Source organism: Haliotis rufescens, unplaced genomic scaffold, assembly GCF_023055435.1.
Source record: "Haliotis rufescens isolate VD_foot unplaced genomic scaffold, xgHalRufe1.0.p SCAF_15, whole genome shotgun sequence".
Lineage (NCBI taxonomy): Eukaryota > Metazoa > Mollusca > Gastropoda > Lepetellida > Haliotidae > Haliotis > Haliotis rufescens.
In genome coordinates this window covers 34,624,134-34,640,513 of record NW_025963835.1, presented here as the reverse complement: position 1 = coordinate 34,640,513, position 16,380 = coordinate 34,624,134, and the positions used below count along the sequence as shown (strand labels likewise).

General features: G+C 42.0%; 1 protein-coding gene across 1 annotated transcript; it reads right to left on the bottom strand.

Moving 5' to 3' along the window:
* Nucleotides 1-670: 670 nt before the first annotated feature.
* On the bottom strand, nucleotides 671-2,643 carry LOC125379970 (interleukin-17C-like). The gene is made up of 2 exons (XM_048395895.1): nucleotides 2,604-2,643; nucleotides 671-1,195 (listed from the first exon to the last, which is right to left on the bottom strand). Exons 1-2 carry the CDS (start codon nucleotides 2,628-2,630, stop codon nucleotides 671-673), a joined length of 552 nt encoding a protein of 183 aa, XP_048251852.1. The 5' UTR covers nucleotides 2,631-2,643.
* Between the last annotated feature and the right edge of the window lie 13,737 nt (nucleotides 2,644-16,380).

Here is a 16,380-nt window from a genome sequence, read left to right as displayed (position 1 = left end):
AAAGTCTTGTTTCCACTCTTGCCGCACCGGGCTGGAATTATGGAGTTATATTTTGGATGGACTAACGAGTCTACGCATAGCCCAATCAAAATCGACATCCGGTTTATAAAGGCCATGGCGACTGCCGCGGAGATTTCGGTCGATTGCAGGATTTGCAGAGCATGTGTACCGTCAACTGGGCGTCGACATATTTTCCAAATCTTTTGGTGTGATGAACGTTCTCAAGTGATCTGATTGTAACACCCGTTTTATAACGATAAATATTTTGACTATCGATAAGGTCGTCTTGACTGAGCGCCACCATTTTGTTTAAAGCAAATCCATGTGATATGAGAGGTGGAATCTGATTGGACAATAGGAGGTACATAACTCGTAAATACTACTGGTGTCGCCACGACCGAGCCACTAAAGTCCGGGCTAGTTCGGAAAGGGTGGAAACTGGAATTTTACGGTCAGTTAACTCCCTTGCCTCGAGAAGATGTCAGAACACCAGAAGGTTAGCGAAATCACACTGTTGTAAAAAGTTGTTTTATTGAAAAAATAATCTTTGGTAAAAACATTACAACACACAAAAGGTATTATAAAAAAACAAACATTGTGTTCAAGAAAAACAACAATAACGATATAAATATTCAAATGTTGCATTATGCAGACAATAACAAAGAGTACACTACTCCGCGAAGCCATAGATACTCTGTAACGATCCACTCTCCCTGACGAGGGGGAAGACGCACGTGTAGGCCACGGGCACCTGCTCCTCAGTCAGATTGTACCGCTTGATGCCGGAGCTGCACCCTTCGTGTCTCAACACTCTCACTGTGTCGAATATAGGCAGACATCTTCCAGCCGTCATCTCAACCAGGCGGCCGTTTCGTTTCGGCCGTCGACAGAAATATCCACATTTTAGCTCCGCCCGTAGAATCATATTGGGGAACCTGGAACTGTCTGTTTGAGGCGCATAATACCAGGGGCAGTTGCTCCGGTCGCTGATGGGGCCGGTCGTGGGGACGTGTGACGGACAGTCTGTGGATAGGGGTTCGTTGAGCCGCGGTCTGGGGTCTGGGGTTTCTAGGCTGGGTGGGAGTTGAGAGTTACTGGCGGACAATCTGGCAGATAGGTCAGGGGGGTCGACGCACCGGTCGCGCACTGATGCAGGAAGTGTTGTATGAAACACCGCGGTCAACACGTATCCACACTGAAACACAGAGGCACCGGTTAGAGTGAGTGAGTGAGTTGGGTTTACCGCCGCTTTGAACAGTATTGCAGTTTTATCACGGTGTATAAGTTTGATGTGGAAGGAACCCCGTAGTGACCCAAGCAGGTCTCAGACGTTTACCACTTTTGATAAACCCACGATCACGGGTGTGGTACCGACAAACCTAGAAACATTATAATGGGAACCGGGATTCGAACCCACGACCACAGGTTTGTCACGCCATGGGACGACAACCTGTGTCCCTCAAGACAGAAAGTAGAATTGTAACCTGTTCATCTGTACGACTGGTTCGAATTCAGAGAACAACAGGCGACCATGCTTGTGGTTAGAGGCGACTAGCGGGATCGGGTGGTCAGGCTCGCTGACTTTGATGGCATGCCATCGTTTACCAATTGTCTCGATCAGTGCTCATGATATCAATCACTGGATTGTCTGGTCCAGACTCGAATATTTACAGACCGCCGTCATATAGCTGGAATATTGCTCAGTACAGCATTCAATAAGAAACGAAAAACAAAAAGAACTGAATTGCATGAGTCTTAATATGAAAAGTATATCATTCTCAAATAAAAAGAATCATCACCATTGTATAAGTCAACGTCAGCAGGTAGTACAGGAAAGTTTGAAGTACCAAGCCGTCACACTGACAGAGGATGTTTTGATGATGTTTGTTGTCTTGTTTGTTGTTTAACGCCGCACTCAGCTATATGACGGCGGTCTGTAAATAATCGAGTCTGGACCAAACAATCCTATTACTGACATCATGAGCATCGATCCACCCAATTGGGATACGATGAGATGCATCAACCAAGTCAGAGAGGCGGACCACCCGGTCCTGTTAGTCGCCTCTTAATACAAGCACGAGTCGCATGAAGATTAATTCTTACTCGTAATTTTCACGGGATTGTTTGGGGTGACTGTGTTCTGTAGATTTTTCAACCCTGCAGTGTATCGGGCTTAATACTCGTGGTTGTATTTATATGTTTTTGTGTTGTTTAACGCCGCATTTAGCAATATTCCAGATATAACACGATGTCTTGTAAATAATGAGTCTGAACCTGACAATCCAGTGATTGTCATTATAAAAATCGATCCACGTAATTGGCATTCCTTGTCAACAGGGGCGGTCGGGTAGCCTAGTGGTTAAAGCGTTCGCTCGTCACGCCGAAGACTCGGGTTCGATTTCCCACATGGGTACAATGTGTGAAGCCCATTTCTGGTGTCCCCCGCCGTGATATTCAGGAAATATTGCTAAAAGCGGCGTAAAACCATACTCACGCCCTGACAACAACTAACTACATTGCAGTACAATCTATATACATAAACGGTTAATGTCATGAAAGGTTTTCGTGCACTGGGGATTTAAACCTGATTGTGAAACACTCACCAGAAACAGACTTCTGCACCCACTCATCACGGGAATAATGCTCATCTCGTCTGTACGACAGTCTACCCTACCACTCTGTATTTTATACCCCAACATATCCTGTTCTATAAATAGGGCGTGTGCCCCTAATTACGGGAACACTAGTACCACGACCGTAACACTTTCAAGTATTGTGTTGATACTTTCATCGTCGTGTCATTCGTACTGGTTTGAAGACGGCGCGAAAACTGTGACGTCACGCAGCAACATACAGTATCTACGGGTAGAGCTTTACATTCTGATAAAAGTATTCGAAAGAATACCCCGACAAATATAGAATTGTGATGTCACGGAAAACCGTTCGAGAGAATTCCTCAAACGCCAGGGAGGGAGTGTTGGCAACGCGGGTACCCGGGACGGGAAGAATGGTTGTGCTCCATGTGCTGCATTGTCAGCTGTGTTGGTGATGGTAGAACGCGAACTTTCAAGAATTCGTGTTAGATACGAAACATTTTAACAAAAAATATGCGGACGTGTGATACCATTGTACGGATGTTTGAGAGAAGTCTATTTTTTAACAATAAGTTTTTTAGATAAAGTTTATTTAAATGAAAGAGATAAGTATAAATTGCTGCCTTAGTTTATGTCGCACAGCCGACTGTGAAGTATGTTTGGATAGATGTTACAGATAACACTCTACTTTGTTACCCCCCAGAGTCCCCACCCCCTACTCCTTCATCTTGAAGACTAATGTCACATATACCTGAAGACTAATGTCACATATACCTGAAGACTAATGTCACGTATACCTGAAGACTAATGTCACGTATACCTGAAGACTAATGTCACATATACCTGAAGACTAAGGTCACGTATACCTGAAGACTAATGTCACATATACTGGAAGAGTAATGTCACATATACCTGAAGACTAATGTCACATATACTGGAAGAGTAATGTCACATATACCTGAAGACTAATGTCACATATACTGGAAGACCAAGGAAACATATACCTGAAGACTAATGTCACATATACTGGAAGAGTAATGTCACATATACCTGAAGACTAATGTCACATATACTGGAAGAGTAATGTCACATGTACCTGAAGACTAATGTCACATATACTGGAAGAGTAATGTCACATATACCTGAAGACTAATGTCACATATACTGGAAGAGTAATGTCACATATACCTGAAGACTAATGTCACATATACTGGAAGAGTAATGTCACATGTACCTGAAGACTAATGTCACATATACTGGAAGAGTAATGTCACATATACCTGAAGACTAATGTCACATATACTGGAAGAGTAATGTCACATATACCTGAAGACTAATGTCACATATACTGGAAGAGTAATGTCACATATACCTGAAGACTAATGTCACATATACTGGAAGACCAAGGAAACATGTACTGGAAGACTAATGCCACATATACTGGAAGACTAATGTCACATGTACGAGAAGACTAATGTCACATGTACGGGAAGACTAATGTCACATGTACGGGAAGACTAATGTCACATGTACTGTAAGACTAATGTCACATGTACGGGAAGACTAATGTCACATGTACGGGAAGACTAATGTCACATGTACGGGAAGACTAATGTCACATATACGGAAAGACTAATGTCACATGTACGGGAAGACTAATGTCACATGTACGGGAAGACTAATGTCACATATACGGAAAGACTTATGTCACATGTACGGGAAGACTAATGTCACATGTACGGGAAGACTAATGTCACATGTACTGTAAGACTAATGTCACATGTACGCGAAGACTAATGACACATGTACGGGAAGTATAATATCACACACTAATCAACAGCCAAGGTACATATCGGCCTTAACACAGGGTGTTATCAGTTCAGGAGAGTGCCACAGAGGGAAAACCAATATTTGGGCTGAATTCGTCCACACAGCGTGCTCATCCTGACAGCCCAGCTGAGCACCGTGAGTGTGTAAAATCCGGGGATGTCTTGGTATCGAGACGGCCGAACACTATCACTGCCATGGTGAAAATGACGAAAGAAACACACCAGTAAACACAAAGTAGCAACAATGTACAGCCGCGTTCTCGTTATCTACAAATCGACGTGCGTTAACGCTTCGATCTTCCAGCGCGTGCGGTAACGAAGTCGCAGAGGCTACGTTGGGGCGTAAAAAACGCAGGTCAGAGGCACGGAACACAGGCACACAGATACTGGCATGAGCCGTGAACCAATAGCGCTGGGTTCAGATATCACCCTGGTCTCCCATGTCCTGATCATGAAGCTGTGTTGTCGGTATGTTCCGTGTTCGGAAAGATTTGTAATGCTCTCCCCGCATCTGATTGGACGGCCACAACCAACGGAAGCCTGGACGTTTGTGCCGACATAAACAATGTTTAATAATGTCAGCACCATACCCGTGCTCGAGGTGGAACACCTGAATCACTCCAGGCTTTCCTCCTACATCAAGCTGACACGCCGTGACATAACAGGAATACCGTTAAAAGCGGCGTTAAACCAGACTCACTAAACTATATTAGTACGTACAATATAAGTACGTACGTAATAATAATCGAAAAGAAATACATCAAACGTAAATGAACGAAAAAAACTATCAACTACATAGTTACAATGCATTCACGGGGTATTTTTAATATTTTATTATATGACCAAACATTTATTGAAGAAATAAACGACGAGTGGGAGTTGTTAATCGTACAATATAAAATAGCTCTGCTATAAATCGCAAAGAACAATGAAGAACGAAGCGTGGTTTATTTCACGATAAAACATTGTTCTATCATGACGTCATTTCTGGAGTCGAATATGCGCTCGCAACTTGATGACGTCTAATTTAGGACGACGTTATTTTTGAGAGTGTCTGGTAAGTTGTTCCCAATAGCTGTAGCTGGGCTGCGCAGATTAACACAGTGGCCGAACGATAGAATTCCAAAAGTGGGAGAGAAATGACAATCGGTATTAGGAGTGAGTGAGTGAGTTTGGTTTTACGCCGCTTTAACAATATTCCAGCAATATCACGGCGGGGGACACCAGAAATGGGCTTCACACATTATACCCATGTCGGGATTCGAACCCGGGTCTTCGGCGTGACGAGCGAACGCTTTAACCAGTAGGCTACCCGAAAGCCCCCGGTATTAGGAGTGAGTGAGTGAGTTGGGTTTAAAGCCGCTTTTAACAGTATTCCAGTTATATCACGGCGTGTCAGCTTAATGTGGGAGGAAAGCCCGACGTGATGCAGGTCTCAGACGTTTTACACTTCGGTGAAACCCACGAGCACGGGTATGGTGCTGACAAACCTAGAACCCACAAACATACCACAAACATAACTTTCTGGCGTGCCCAAGGTACGCAACTCTGCACAGCGAATCGCGGCGCCTTAGACGACTGGTCCACTCGTGCCCCCGGTATTAGGAGAAAAAGTACAGTCAATCGACGTGAGGATTGTAGGAATATGCTGGAAATACCAAACTCAACCCACCTGTTCGTAAAATGAACTTGTCCGACATTTCCGAGAAAGTATTATATTCAGGGAGTCATCAATATTTAAATGCGAGAACATAGTTTTATAAAGCTTGTACAATTTTTTTAGATTCGTAAAGGGAACAAACGACTGGTGGTGCAGGAGGACCGATCCCCACTTTTTGAAAAACTTATGGAGGTAAGTAATCTGTGCAACCATCAATCTGTCGCATTATCACCCCCAACCCATCCTAATTAATCCTACTGGCCTCCATGTGTCCATTGCTAATCACCAATCACTGCTTATACCCAATGGCTTCCCTTGTTGCGTTTCCCGACCCCGTGAAGATCCGGGGTAGAATAGGTCTTCAGCAACCCATGCTTGCCCTAAAGGCGACTATGCTTGTCGTTAGAGGCGACTAACGGGATCGGGTGGTCAGGCTCTCTGACTTGGTTGATGCATGTCATCGTATCCCAGTTGCGTTGATCGATGCTCTTGATGTCAATCACTGGATTGTCTGGTCCAGACTCGAATATTTACAGACCGCCGTCATATAGCTGGAATATTGCTCAGTGCAGCGTTAAACAACGAACAAACAATTTTACGTTTCCACCTTAAATTATTAGTTCCTTGGTTTTTAAATGTACGTATATATGCTCTCTTGAAATATTACTCCATCGTCTTTCTTATGTACACTTATCCTGTGTACACTTATCTAATGTACACTGATCTTATGTACACTTATCTTATGAACACCTATTTTATGTACACTTATCTTATTTACACTTATCTTATATACACTTATCTTATGTACACTTATCTTATGTACACTTATCTTATGTACACTTATCCTGTGTACACTTATCTTATGTACACTTATCTTATGTACACTTATCCTGTGTACGCTATTCTTATGTACACTTATCTTATGTACACTTATCTTATGTACACTTTTCTTATGTACACTATTCTTATGTATACTTATCTTATGTACACTTATCTTATGTACACTTATCTTATGTACACTTATCCTGTGTACACTTATCTTATGTACACTTATCTTATGTACACTTATCCTGTGTACACTATTCTTATGTACACTTATCTTATGTACACTTATCTTATGTACACTTTTCTTATGTACACTTATATAATTTACACTTATCTTATGTACTCTTTTCTTATGTACACATATCTTATTTACACTTATCTGATGTACACTTATCTTATGTACACCTATCTTATGTACACTTATATTATGTACACTTATCTTATGTACACTTATCTTATGTACACCTATCTTATGTACACTTATCTTATGTACACTTATCTTATGTACACTTATCTTATGTACACTTATCTTATTTACAATTATCTTATATACACTTATCTTATGTACACTTATCTTATGTACACTTATCTTATGTACACCTATCTTATGTACACTTATCCTGTGTACACTTATCTTTTATACACTTATCTTATGTACACTTATCTTATGTACACTTATCTTATGTACAATTATCCTGTGTACACTTATCTTATGTACACTTATCTTTTGTACACTTATCTTTTGTACATTTATCTTATGTACACTTATCTTATGTACACTTATCTTATATACACTTATCTTATGTACACTTATCTTATATACACTTATCTTATGTACACTTATCTTATGTACACCTATCTTATGTACACATATCTTTTGTACACTTATCTTATGTACACTTATCTTATGTACACCTATCTTATGTACACTTATCCTGTGTACACTTATCTTATGTACACCTATCTTATGTACACTTATCTTATGTACGCTTATCTTATGTACAGTTTTCTTATTTACAATTATCTTATATACACTTATCTTATGTACACTTATCTTATGTACACTTATCTTATGTACACTTATCTTATGTATACTTATCTTATGTACACTTATCCTGTGTACACTTATCTTATGTACACTTATCTTATGTACACCTATCTTATGTACACTTATCTTATGTACACTTATCTTATGTACACTTATCTTATGTACACTTATCTTATGTAAACTTATCTTATGTACACTTATCTTATGTACACCTATCTTATGTACACTTATCTTATGTACACTTATCTTATGTAAACTTATCTTATGTACACTTATCTTATGTACACCTATCTTATGTACAACTATCCTCTGTACACTTATCTTATGTACACCTATCTTATGTACACCTATCTTATGTACACTTATCTTATGTAAACTTATCTTATGTAAACTTATCTTATGTACACTTATCGTATGTACACTTATCTTATGTACACTTATCTTATGTACACTTATCCTGTGTACACTTATCTTATGTACACTTATCTTTTGTACACTTATCTTTTGTACACTTATCTTATGTACACTTATCTTATATACAATTATCTTATGTACACTTATCTTATATACACTTATCTTATGTACCCTTATCTTATGTACACCTATCTTATGTACACATATCTTATGTACACTTATCTTATGTACACCTATCTTATGTACACTGATCCTGTGTACACTTATCTTATGTACACCTATCTTATGTACACTTATCTTATGTACACTTATCTTATGTACACTTTTCTTATTTACAATTATCTTATATACACTTATCTTATGTACACTTATCTTATGTACACCTATCCTCTGTACACTTATCTTATGTACACTTATCTTATGTACACCTATCTTATGTACACTTATCTTACACCTATCTTATGTACACTTATCTTATGTAAACTTATCTTATGTACACTTATCTTATGTACACTTATCTTATGTACACCTATCTTATGTACACCTATCTTATGTACACTTATCGTATGTACACTTATCTTATGTACACCTATCTTATGAACACTTATACTGACATTTAAATGTGTGCCTGTCTTTCCGCCATGTTGTGTATGAGTATTAAATACGACGGTGGTTCGTCCTATAGAACGTTGTGTATGAGTATTAAATACGACGGTGGTTCGTCCTATAGAACGTTGTGTATGAGTATTAAATACGACGGTGGTTCGTCCTATAGAACGTTGTGTATGAGTATTAAATACGACGGTGGTTCGTCCTATAGAACGTTGTGTATGAGTATTAAATACGACGGTGGTTCGTCCTATAGAACGTTGTGTATTGAGATATTTGGCACAACCCATGGTCCTCTACATAGCCAGTTACCCCATCCGTGATACAAAATAATATCTACAGTTTTTCTAGTTAACCAACTACGAATGTCCGGCTGTGCTCGTCCTGATCTCGGGTAATCCCTACTCGTCTATTATTATCTCGTTGTGGCCGAAATCGGGTAAGGAATGTTACAAACTTCCGCTCCTGTCGGCCAACAGTGACGTGCCCCGAGACAGGTGGAAATAGCATCTCGGCTGTCATATCTACAAAATCAAAACAGTGAATCTAAAAATTCACCCGCTCTGCTAACTTCACCGCTTTCCTGTTGACACGATATTGTACACGTGTATCCTGACAAGCCAACTAGAATATGCTGTCTGCTGTATACGCATCTAACGTACACATACTGTGTATATTATATGTCATGTGAAAATATGTAACATCATATACTGAACTGAATAAAAAAAAATATTATCTTTCAAAATCAGATATTCAGTGGGAAAAAAAATCACCCCGAGGTGACCCGACCTCACCGTCAGTACTGCCTAGAATCTGGCAATGTAGGACATATCGTATTTCCTGCAATAGACGCTCTAACGTTTATAGGAATGAGTGAGTGAATGTCTATTTCTTGACGCCGCATTAGTAATCAGCATATATTCGAGGCGAGCGTTTACACGAGCCTTGATGTCTGTTTCTTCACGGGGAGAATTCATTACATGATTTCTAAGAGGGGGCCATTCATTTACTGTTATACTGGAGCCGATGTCTATCAGAATCCCAGCGTCTATCAGAATCCCAATGTCTATCAGAATCCCTGCGTCTATTAGTACCCCAGCGTCTAACTGAATTCCAGCGTCTGTCAGAACCCCATTTTATAAATGGAATTAAATATCGCTGGAAATAAGCTAGTCTGCTGTAAATATCTTTGGACGCAAAAAGACGTCTTCTAGAAAGAAATCTAAAAATAAAGCATTGTGTAATAGGACTTGTAAATCGTCCCGAAAACATTATCAGTTGCGTAAGAAAATATTTGGATGACGTAAGGGCAAACAGGAACATGTTCCTGTCTGCAAGCAAGCATAACAGTAAAACTATCACTACAGGATAAATGTATAATGTGTATCAAAGAAAATGTACCCTACGTAAAACAAAGAATGAAGACCCAAAAAAGTTCTAGGGCATCATAAAGTCATTTGGTCAAAATGAATGTAAAACCTGTCCTATTAAAAAAAGAGCATTGCTTAGTTATTCTAGACATTTTAATATAAATAAAGTTGGTGATGATGAATATGTAAGTTATTGAAAGGCATTTAGAAGTGATACACATAAGGAAGAGAAGTTATCGATGTCAACTTCTTTATTATGAGAAACACGTATATGCTTTTTCCTAACGTGTCCATATATATGTTCTCTGCCTCGTAGCATTCATTCACCTGATGGAGGAGTAGGTATGTACCCCGAAGCGTTGTGTTCCTCATTATAAAGAAGTCGACATAAATTCTTCCTAATGTACATGTGAGGTGAAGTGAAATTGGGTTTAACGTCTCGTCCAAAATTATTAGCACATATAGCAACGTACATGCACGTGTGTGTGGCTGCTTGTACTAGTCCGGACTGATGCCGATTTATAGTGCTAGCCCACTGAGATACCATGCCGCAGTTTAACATGAATACCCCACTCAGACACAGTATACTGACTCCGAGCCGACCAGTGCTTGTTTTAGCCCCTTAATGCCGAGCGCCAAACAAGGTAACAACAAGTACCATCTTTTAACGTCTTTTGGTATAACGCGGCCGGGGATCGAACCCCGGACCTTCCGCTCTCCGGGCAGACGCTCTGCCACTAGACCACGGAGGCGGTCCCCTAATGTACATATAGATGTGGCGGATGCACAGCCAGGTGAGATGTTAGATTGCCGTCTTACTGAAGAGGATAGTATGTCATGTGTCCAAGATCTGAAAAATAAACAAAGCCTGTGGTCCGGACAATACAAATAATGAGTACACCAAAGCCTTCATTCATGTTATAATGCCAGCTTATGTTAAGCTATCTAACCTCATTTTAGATCATGGCGTATTCCCAGAAGACCTTTTTTTTAAAGCAATGGCAACAAAGCCGATGCTGAAAATTACAGAGGTACAGTAAACTACGTTTATCACTAACACGCTTATACCGAACTGACGGATATAACGAACTGTTTTGGGGTCCCGTCTATTTGCTGTATATAGGGTGTATTTGTGCCTAAAACGAACGACGGTTAACGAACTCAGGTTAGTGGTCCCATTTAGTTCGCTATAACGGCAGGTTACTGTATTTCTGTTGTTAGCTGCTTCGATAAGCTTTTCACGGTAGTTATCCCCAAGCGTCTGCAGACTATAGACACCTGACAGGGGGAAGCCAAGCTGGGTTTTGTGAGTCTCAATCTCCAATAAACAATATACGTGTACTAAAGGCTCTAGTTGATATGTCCTTTGTCTATATTGATTTTAGTAAAGCTGTCGATAGTTTGGAGGAAATGCCTGTGGCTTAAAAAGGCGAAACATAATATTGTCGGTTAATCGAATTATTCATAGCATGTATCAACATATTAAATCTTGTGTTGCACTTAATGACACTTTACCACCGTTTTTCTCTTGCAATAATGGAGTACAAGGTGAAAACTTATCACCCTTTTTATTTGTACTGTATCTAAACGAATTGGAGTCTTTTTAAAAAATAATATACATAATTTTGATGGCCTGAAGAATATAATTCTTATGACCTAATTGGAATATATATGAAACTTCTTATCCCATCATGTGATGATGATACTGTTATATTTGCTGAACGATCGGCGGGGGATCTTTAAAATGCACCAACTATTTTTTTCTGAATAGAGGTTGTAGAATGTGGAAACTTGAGGTAAATGTCTTAAAATCTAAAAATGTAGTTTTCTCAAGAGGAATTGTAAAATGTCTCGGGCTTATAAATGTGAAGATACATATATTGATGTGGTAAAGGAGAATCTATACCTTGGTACACTGATAAGCAATAATGGTCGTTTTTGTAAAGGCATAAAGCGGCTTTTTGACAGAGCATTTAGAGCAATGTATTACGAAAGGTCCGAATGTCAGAAGTACGTACCTTTTGTAATTAAAGTTTGATCAGCTTGTACAACCGGCATTACTGTACGGCTTGGAAGTGTGGGGGTTTGAAAAGATGGAAGTGATAGAACGATTACACATTACAATTTGCAAATATATACTGAATGTTAAACTCCCCATCCCTGATTAGTTTGTATACGGTTAACTGGGCAGATATCACCTCAGCATTAAGTTAGAATGATCTCATTCTGGAGGAAAATGCTGCTAACGCGTGGTCGCTTGTCACATTAGGTATAGTCCACCATGTATCGCCTCATCTATGTTTAAATTTAAGCTGCTAAGCACTATGGAAGATATTTTACGTGATACCGGTTTTCATTATGTCTGGACCTCCTAACATGTGCCTGCCCAATATTTGTCAAAACCAACTATTAAACCTATCATCATTGACCAGTTTCTCCAACAATGGAATGCATCTGTAAATAATTCATCAAAAGGTCAGCTCGTATAAACTGTAGAAACAAATGTCACCATTAGAATCATATCTACTTGTTTTGACGTATTACCTAAGAGCATGGCTCACACATTTCGACTGTCTGACCATAAATTACAGTTAGTTCCGAAACAACAGGAGAGAATTAGACTAAAAACATTTTAATATATACATGATAATATATACTCAATATACATGGTATATACATAACTACAGTATTGGCATAATATTGGGGACTGGCTCGGTTGCTGCATAGGATATAGTGGTGGGTGAACCCACTAACCTGAGGGTGAAGAATCGAACCCAGCAGGCAAAGTAAACATTGGGACATATATGGGTGAAGACTCGAACCCACTAACCCGAGGGTGAAGAATCGAACCCAGCAGGCAAAGTAAACATAGGGACATATATGGGTGAAGAATCAAACCCACTAAAATGAGGGTGAAGAATCGAACCCAGCAAGAGTATGTTGGTGAATTGGGGGCCATAAAGCAATCCGAACAAACACGGTTTGGATTGAATTGACGCCCCGATAAGAAAATATCCTATGGAACCGATCAGCCCCAGGTGAAGTTGGGGATGGAGGCGTGTAATTAGAATTTAAAGAAGCAAGACAACAGTGTCAGATATCGGTTACGTCCCTGCAGGCGAGCTGGTAGTGTATCGTAACACGTTCCCTTGATATAATTGTAACAGAGCCTTTCCACCCCACGAAGATGGAATTCGCAAGCCTAGGTCGGCTATTTACCTTTTCAAATCGGCAGCAGTGAGGTAGGGTGACGAACGCAGTTATGGCAAAGCCGAAGCTGGAATTTGTTGGCCGCCATTACTGTCTTGGTTAGAGGTCGAAGTTGAAGGTTCGCCCCTTTTGGTGCCTTTCTTGGCACCTCGCGGTGAGGCAGAAGATTTGGATGCCATATTCGTATCTGTCAAGTGCTGTGATTCATTACTCCCCTCTCCTCCTCCTCCTTCCTCTCCTCCTCCTTCTCCACCTCGTCCTCTACTTCTTCTCCTCCTCCTTCATCTCATCCCCTCCCTCTTCTCCTTCTCCACATCCTTCTCCTTCCTCTCCTCCGCCTCTCCCTTCTCTACCACCTTCTCCTCCTCCTCGTCCTCCTTCTCCACATCCTTCTCCTTCCTCTCCTCCGCCTCTTCCTTCCTCCCCCTCCTTCTGCTTCTTCTTCATCTCCACCTCCACCTCTTCCTTCTCTACCCCTTCTCCTCCTCCTCCTCCTCGTCCACCTCCTTCCTCTCCTCCTCCTCTTCCTTCTCTACCCCTTCTCCTCCTCCTCCTCCTCGTCCACCTCCTTCCTCTCATCCTCCTCTTCCTTCTCTACCCCTTCTCCTCCTCCTCCTCCTCGTCCACCTCCTTCCTCTCATCCTCCTCTTCCTTCTCTACCCCTTCTCCTCCTCCTCCTCCTCGTCCACCTCCTTCTCCTTCCTCTACTCCTCCTCTTCCTTCTCTACCCCTTCTCCTCCTCCTCGTCCTCGTCCACCTCCTTCCTCTCCTCCTCCTCTTCCTTCTCTACCCCTTCTCCTCCTCCTCCTCCTTCCTCTCCTCCTCTTCCTTCTCTACCCCCTTCTCCTCCTCCTCGTCCTCGTCCACCTCCTTCCTCTCCTCCTCCTCTTCCTTCTCTACCCCTTCTCCTCCTCTCCTCCTCGTCCACCTCCTTCCTCTCCTCCTCCTCTTCCTTCTCTACCCCCTTCTCCTCCTCCTCGTCCTCGTCCACCTCCTTCTCCTTCCTCTCCTCCTCCTCTTCCTTCTCTACCCCTTCTCCTCCTCCTCCTCCTCGTCCACCTCCTTCCTCTCCTCCTCCTCTTCCTTCTCTACCCCTTCTCCTCCTCCTCCTCCTCGTCCACCTCCTTCTCCTCCTCTCCTCCACCTCTTCCTTCTCTACCCCTTCTCCTCCTCCTCCTCCTCGTCCACCTCCTTCTCCTTCCTCTCCTCCACCTCCTTCCTCTCCTCCTCCTCTTCCTTCTCTACCCCTTCTCCTCCTCCTCCTCCTCGTCCACCTCCTTCTCCTCCTCCTCGTCCACCTCCTTCCTCTCCTCCTCCTCTTCCTTCTCTACCCCTTCTCCTCCTCCTCCTCCTCGTCCACCTCCTTCTCCTCCTCCTCGTCCACCTCCTTCCTCTCCTCCTCCTCTTCCTTCTCTACCCCTTCTCCTCCTCCTCCTCCTCGTCCACCTCCTTCTCCTCCTCCTCGTCCACCTCCTTCCTCTCCTCCTCCTCTTCCTTCTCTACCCCTTCTCCTCCTCCTCCTCCTCGTCCACCTCCTTCTCCTTCTCCACCTCCTTCTCCTTCCTCTCCTCCTCCTCTTCCTTCCTCCTCCTCCACCTCCATCTCCCCCTCCTTCTTTTCCTCTACCCCCTACTGCTTCTCCTCATCTTCTTCTCCTCCTCCTCCTTCTCCTTCTCCTTCAGAATCCTTACGTCTTGTAAAGGAAATACGGTATGTGTTCAGCTCGCGGTACATGCGGGTAACGATGCTGTCCATGATGTTTCCACAAGAAATCCGACAGAGGACATTTCATGACCCACCTTAAATGTTTCCAAATAAACTGTAAATCATACTCTATCGGCAATAGATCAATCATCCAATATCGGAACTATGACGTATTACATATCGTCATGTCTCAAGTGTAAGGTTATCCGGAGTCATAGCGGATCTTCCTGTGCACTAAGTGAGACTGTCGACCAGATGTCGAGACTTCACAATGTGCCTCGACCAGTAGGGTAAAAAAAATAGAAATCACTCGGAGCGTTAATAAATTGGAATCCGTCACATATTGTTCAATTGCTTACCTCTGCGCAAATTATCAATAAATACCGCATAGCCCACTGCTAGTGTACACACATATCGACATGTCGTGATAGCATCGTCTGAGGTCCCGCAATTCGCTGTGCAGAGTTGCGTCCCTTGGGCTCGCCAGAAACCTGTGATTCTGGGTTAGAATCCCGGTTCGGTGCGATAATGTTTCTAGGTTTGTCAGCACCATGCCCGTGCTCGTGGGTTTCACCGAAGTGGTAAACGTCTGAGACCTGCATCACTTCGGTCTTTCCTCCCACATTAAGCAGACACGCCGTGATGTAACTGAAATACTGTTCAAAACTCACCCACTCACTCACTTAGACGTCCCACAAACTTGTGATCGTGGGTACCGGGTTTGAATCCCGGATCCCCCTGATTATGTTCCTTGTCAGAACCATGCCACTAAAGTGTTAAATGTCGAAGTGTGTTCTGTAAGACCTTAACCAGTACGGCTCTCCGCAGCATTTACTTTCTAATTTCTGTGTAAATAAATATAATCAGTGATACTATCTCAGGGGCGGTGGGGTAGCCTAGTGGTTAAAGTATTCTCTCGTGACGCCGAAGATCCTGGTTCAATTCCACACATAGGTACAATGTGTGAAGCCCATTTATGGCGTCTCCCGCCGTGATATTGCTGGAATAATGCTAAAAGCGGCGTAAAACCATATTCACTCACTCACTCACATTTCTTAACTTACACGGGGGCACGAGTGGCCCAGTCGTCTAAGGCGCCGCGATTCACTATGCAGAG

Excerpts from the sequence above, each read along its gene's own strand:
- LOC125379970 (XM_048395895.1), bottom strand. The coding sequence starts at position 2,630 with ATGAGTGGGTGCAGAAGTCTGTTTCTG. Across the intron at positions 1,196-2,603 it reads GGTGCAGAAGTCTGTTTCTG|TGTGGATACGTGTTGACCGC; the intron begins GTGAGTGTTTCA and ends TCTGTGTTTCAG.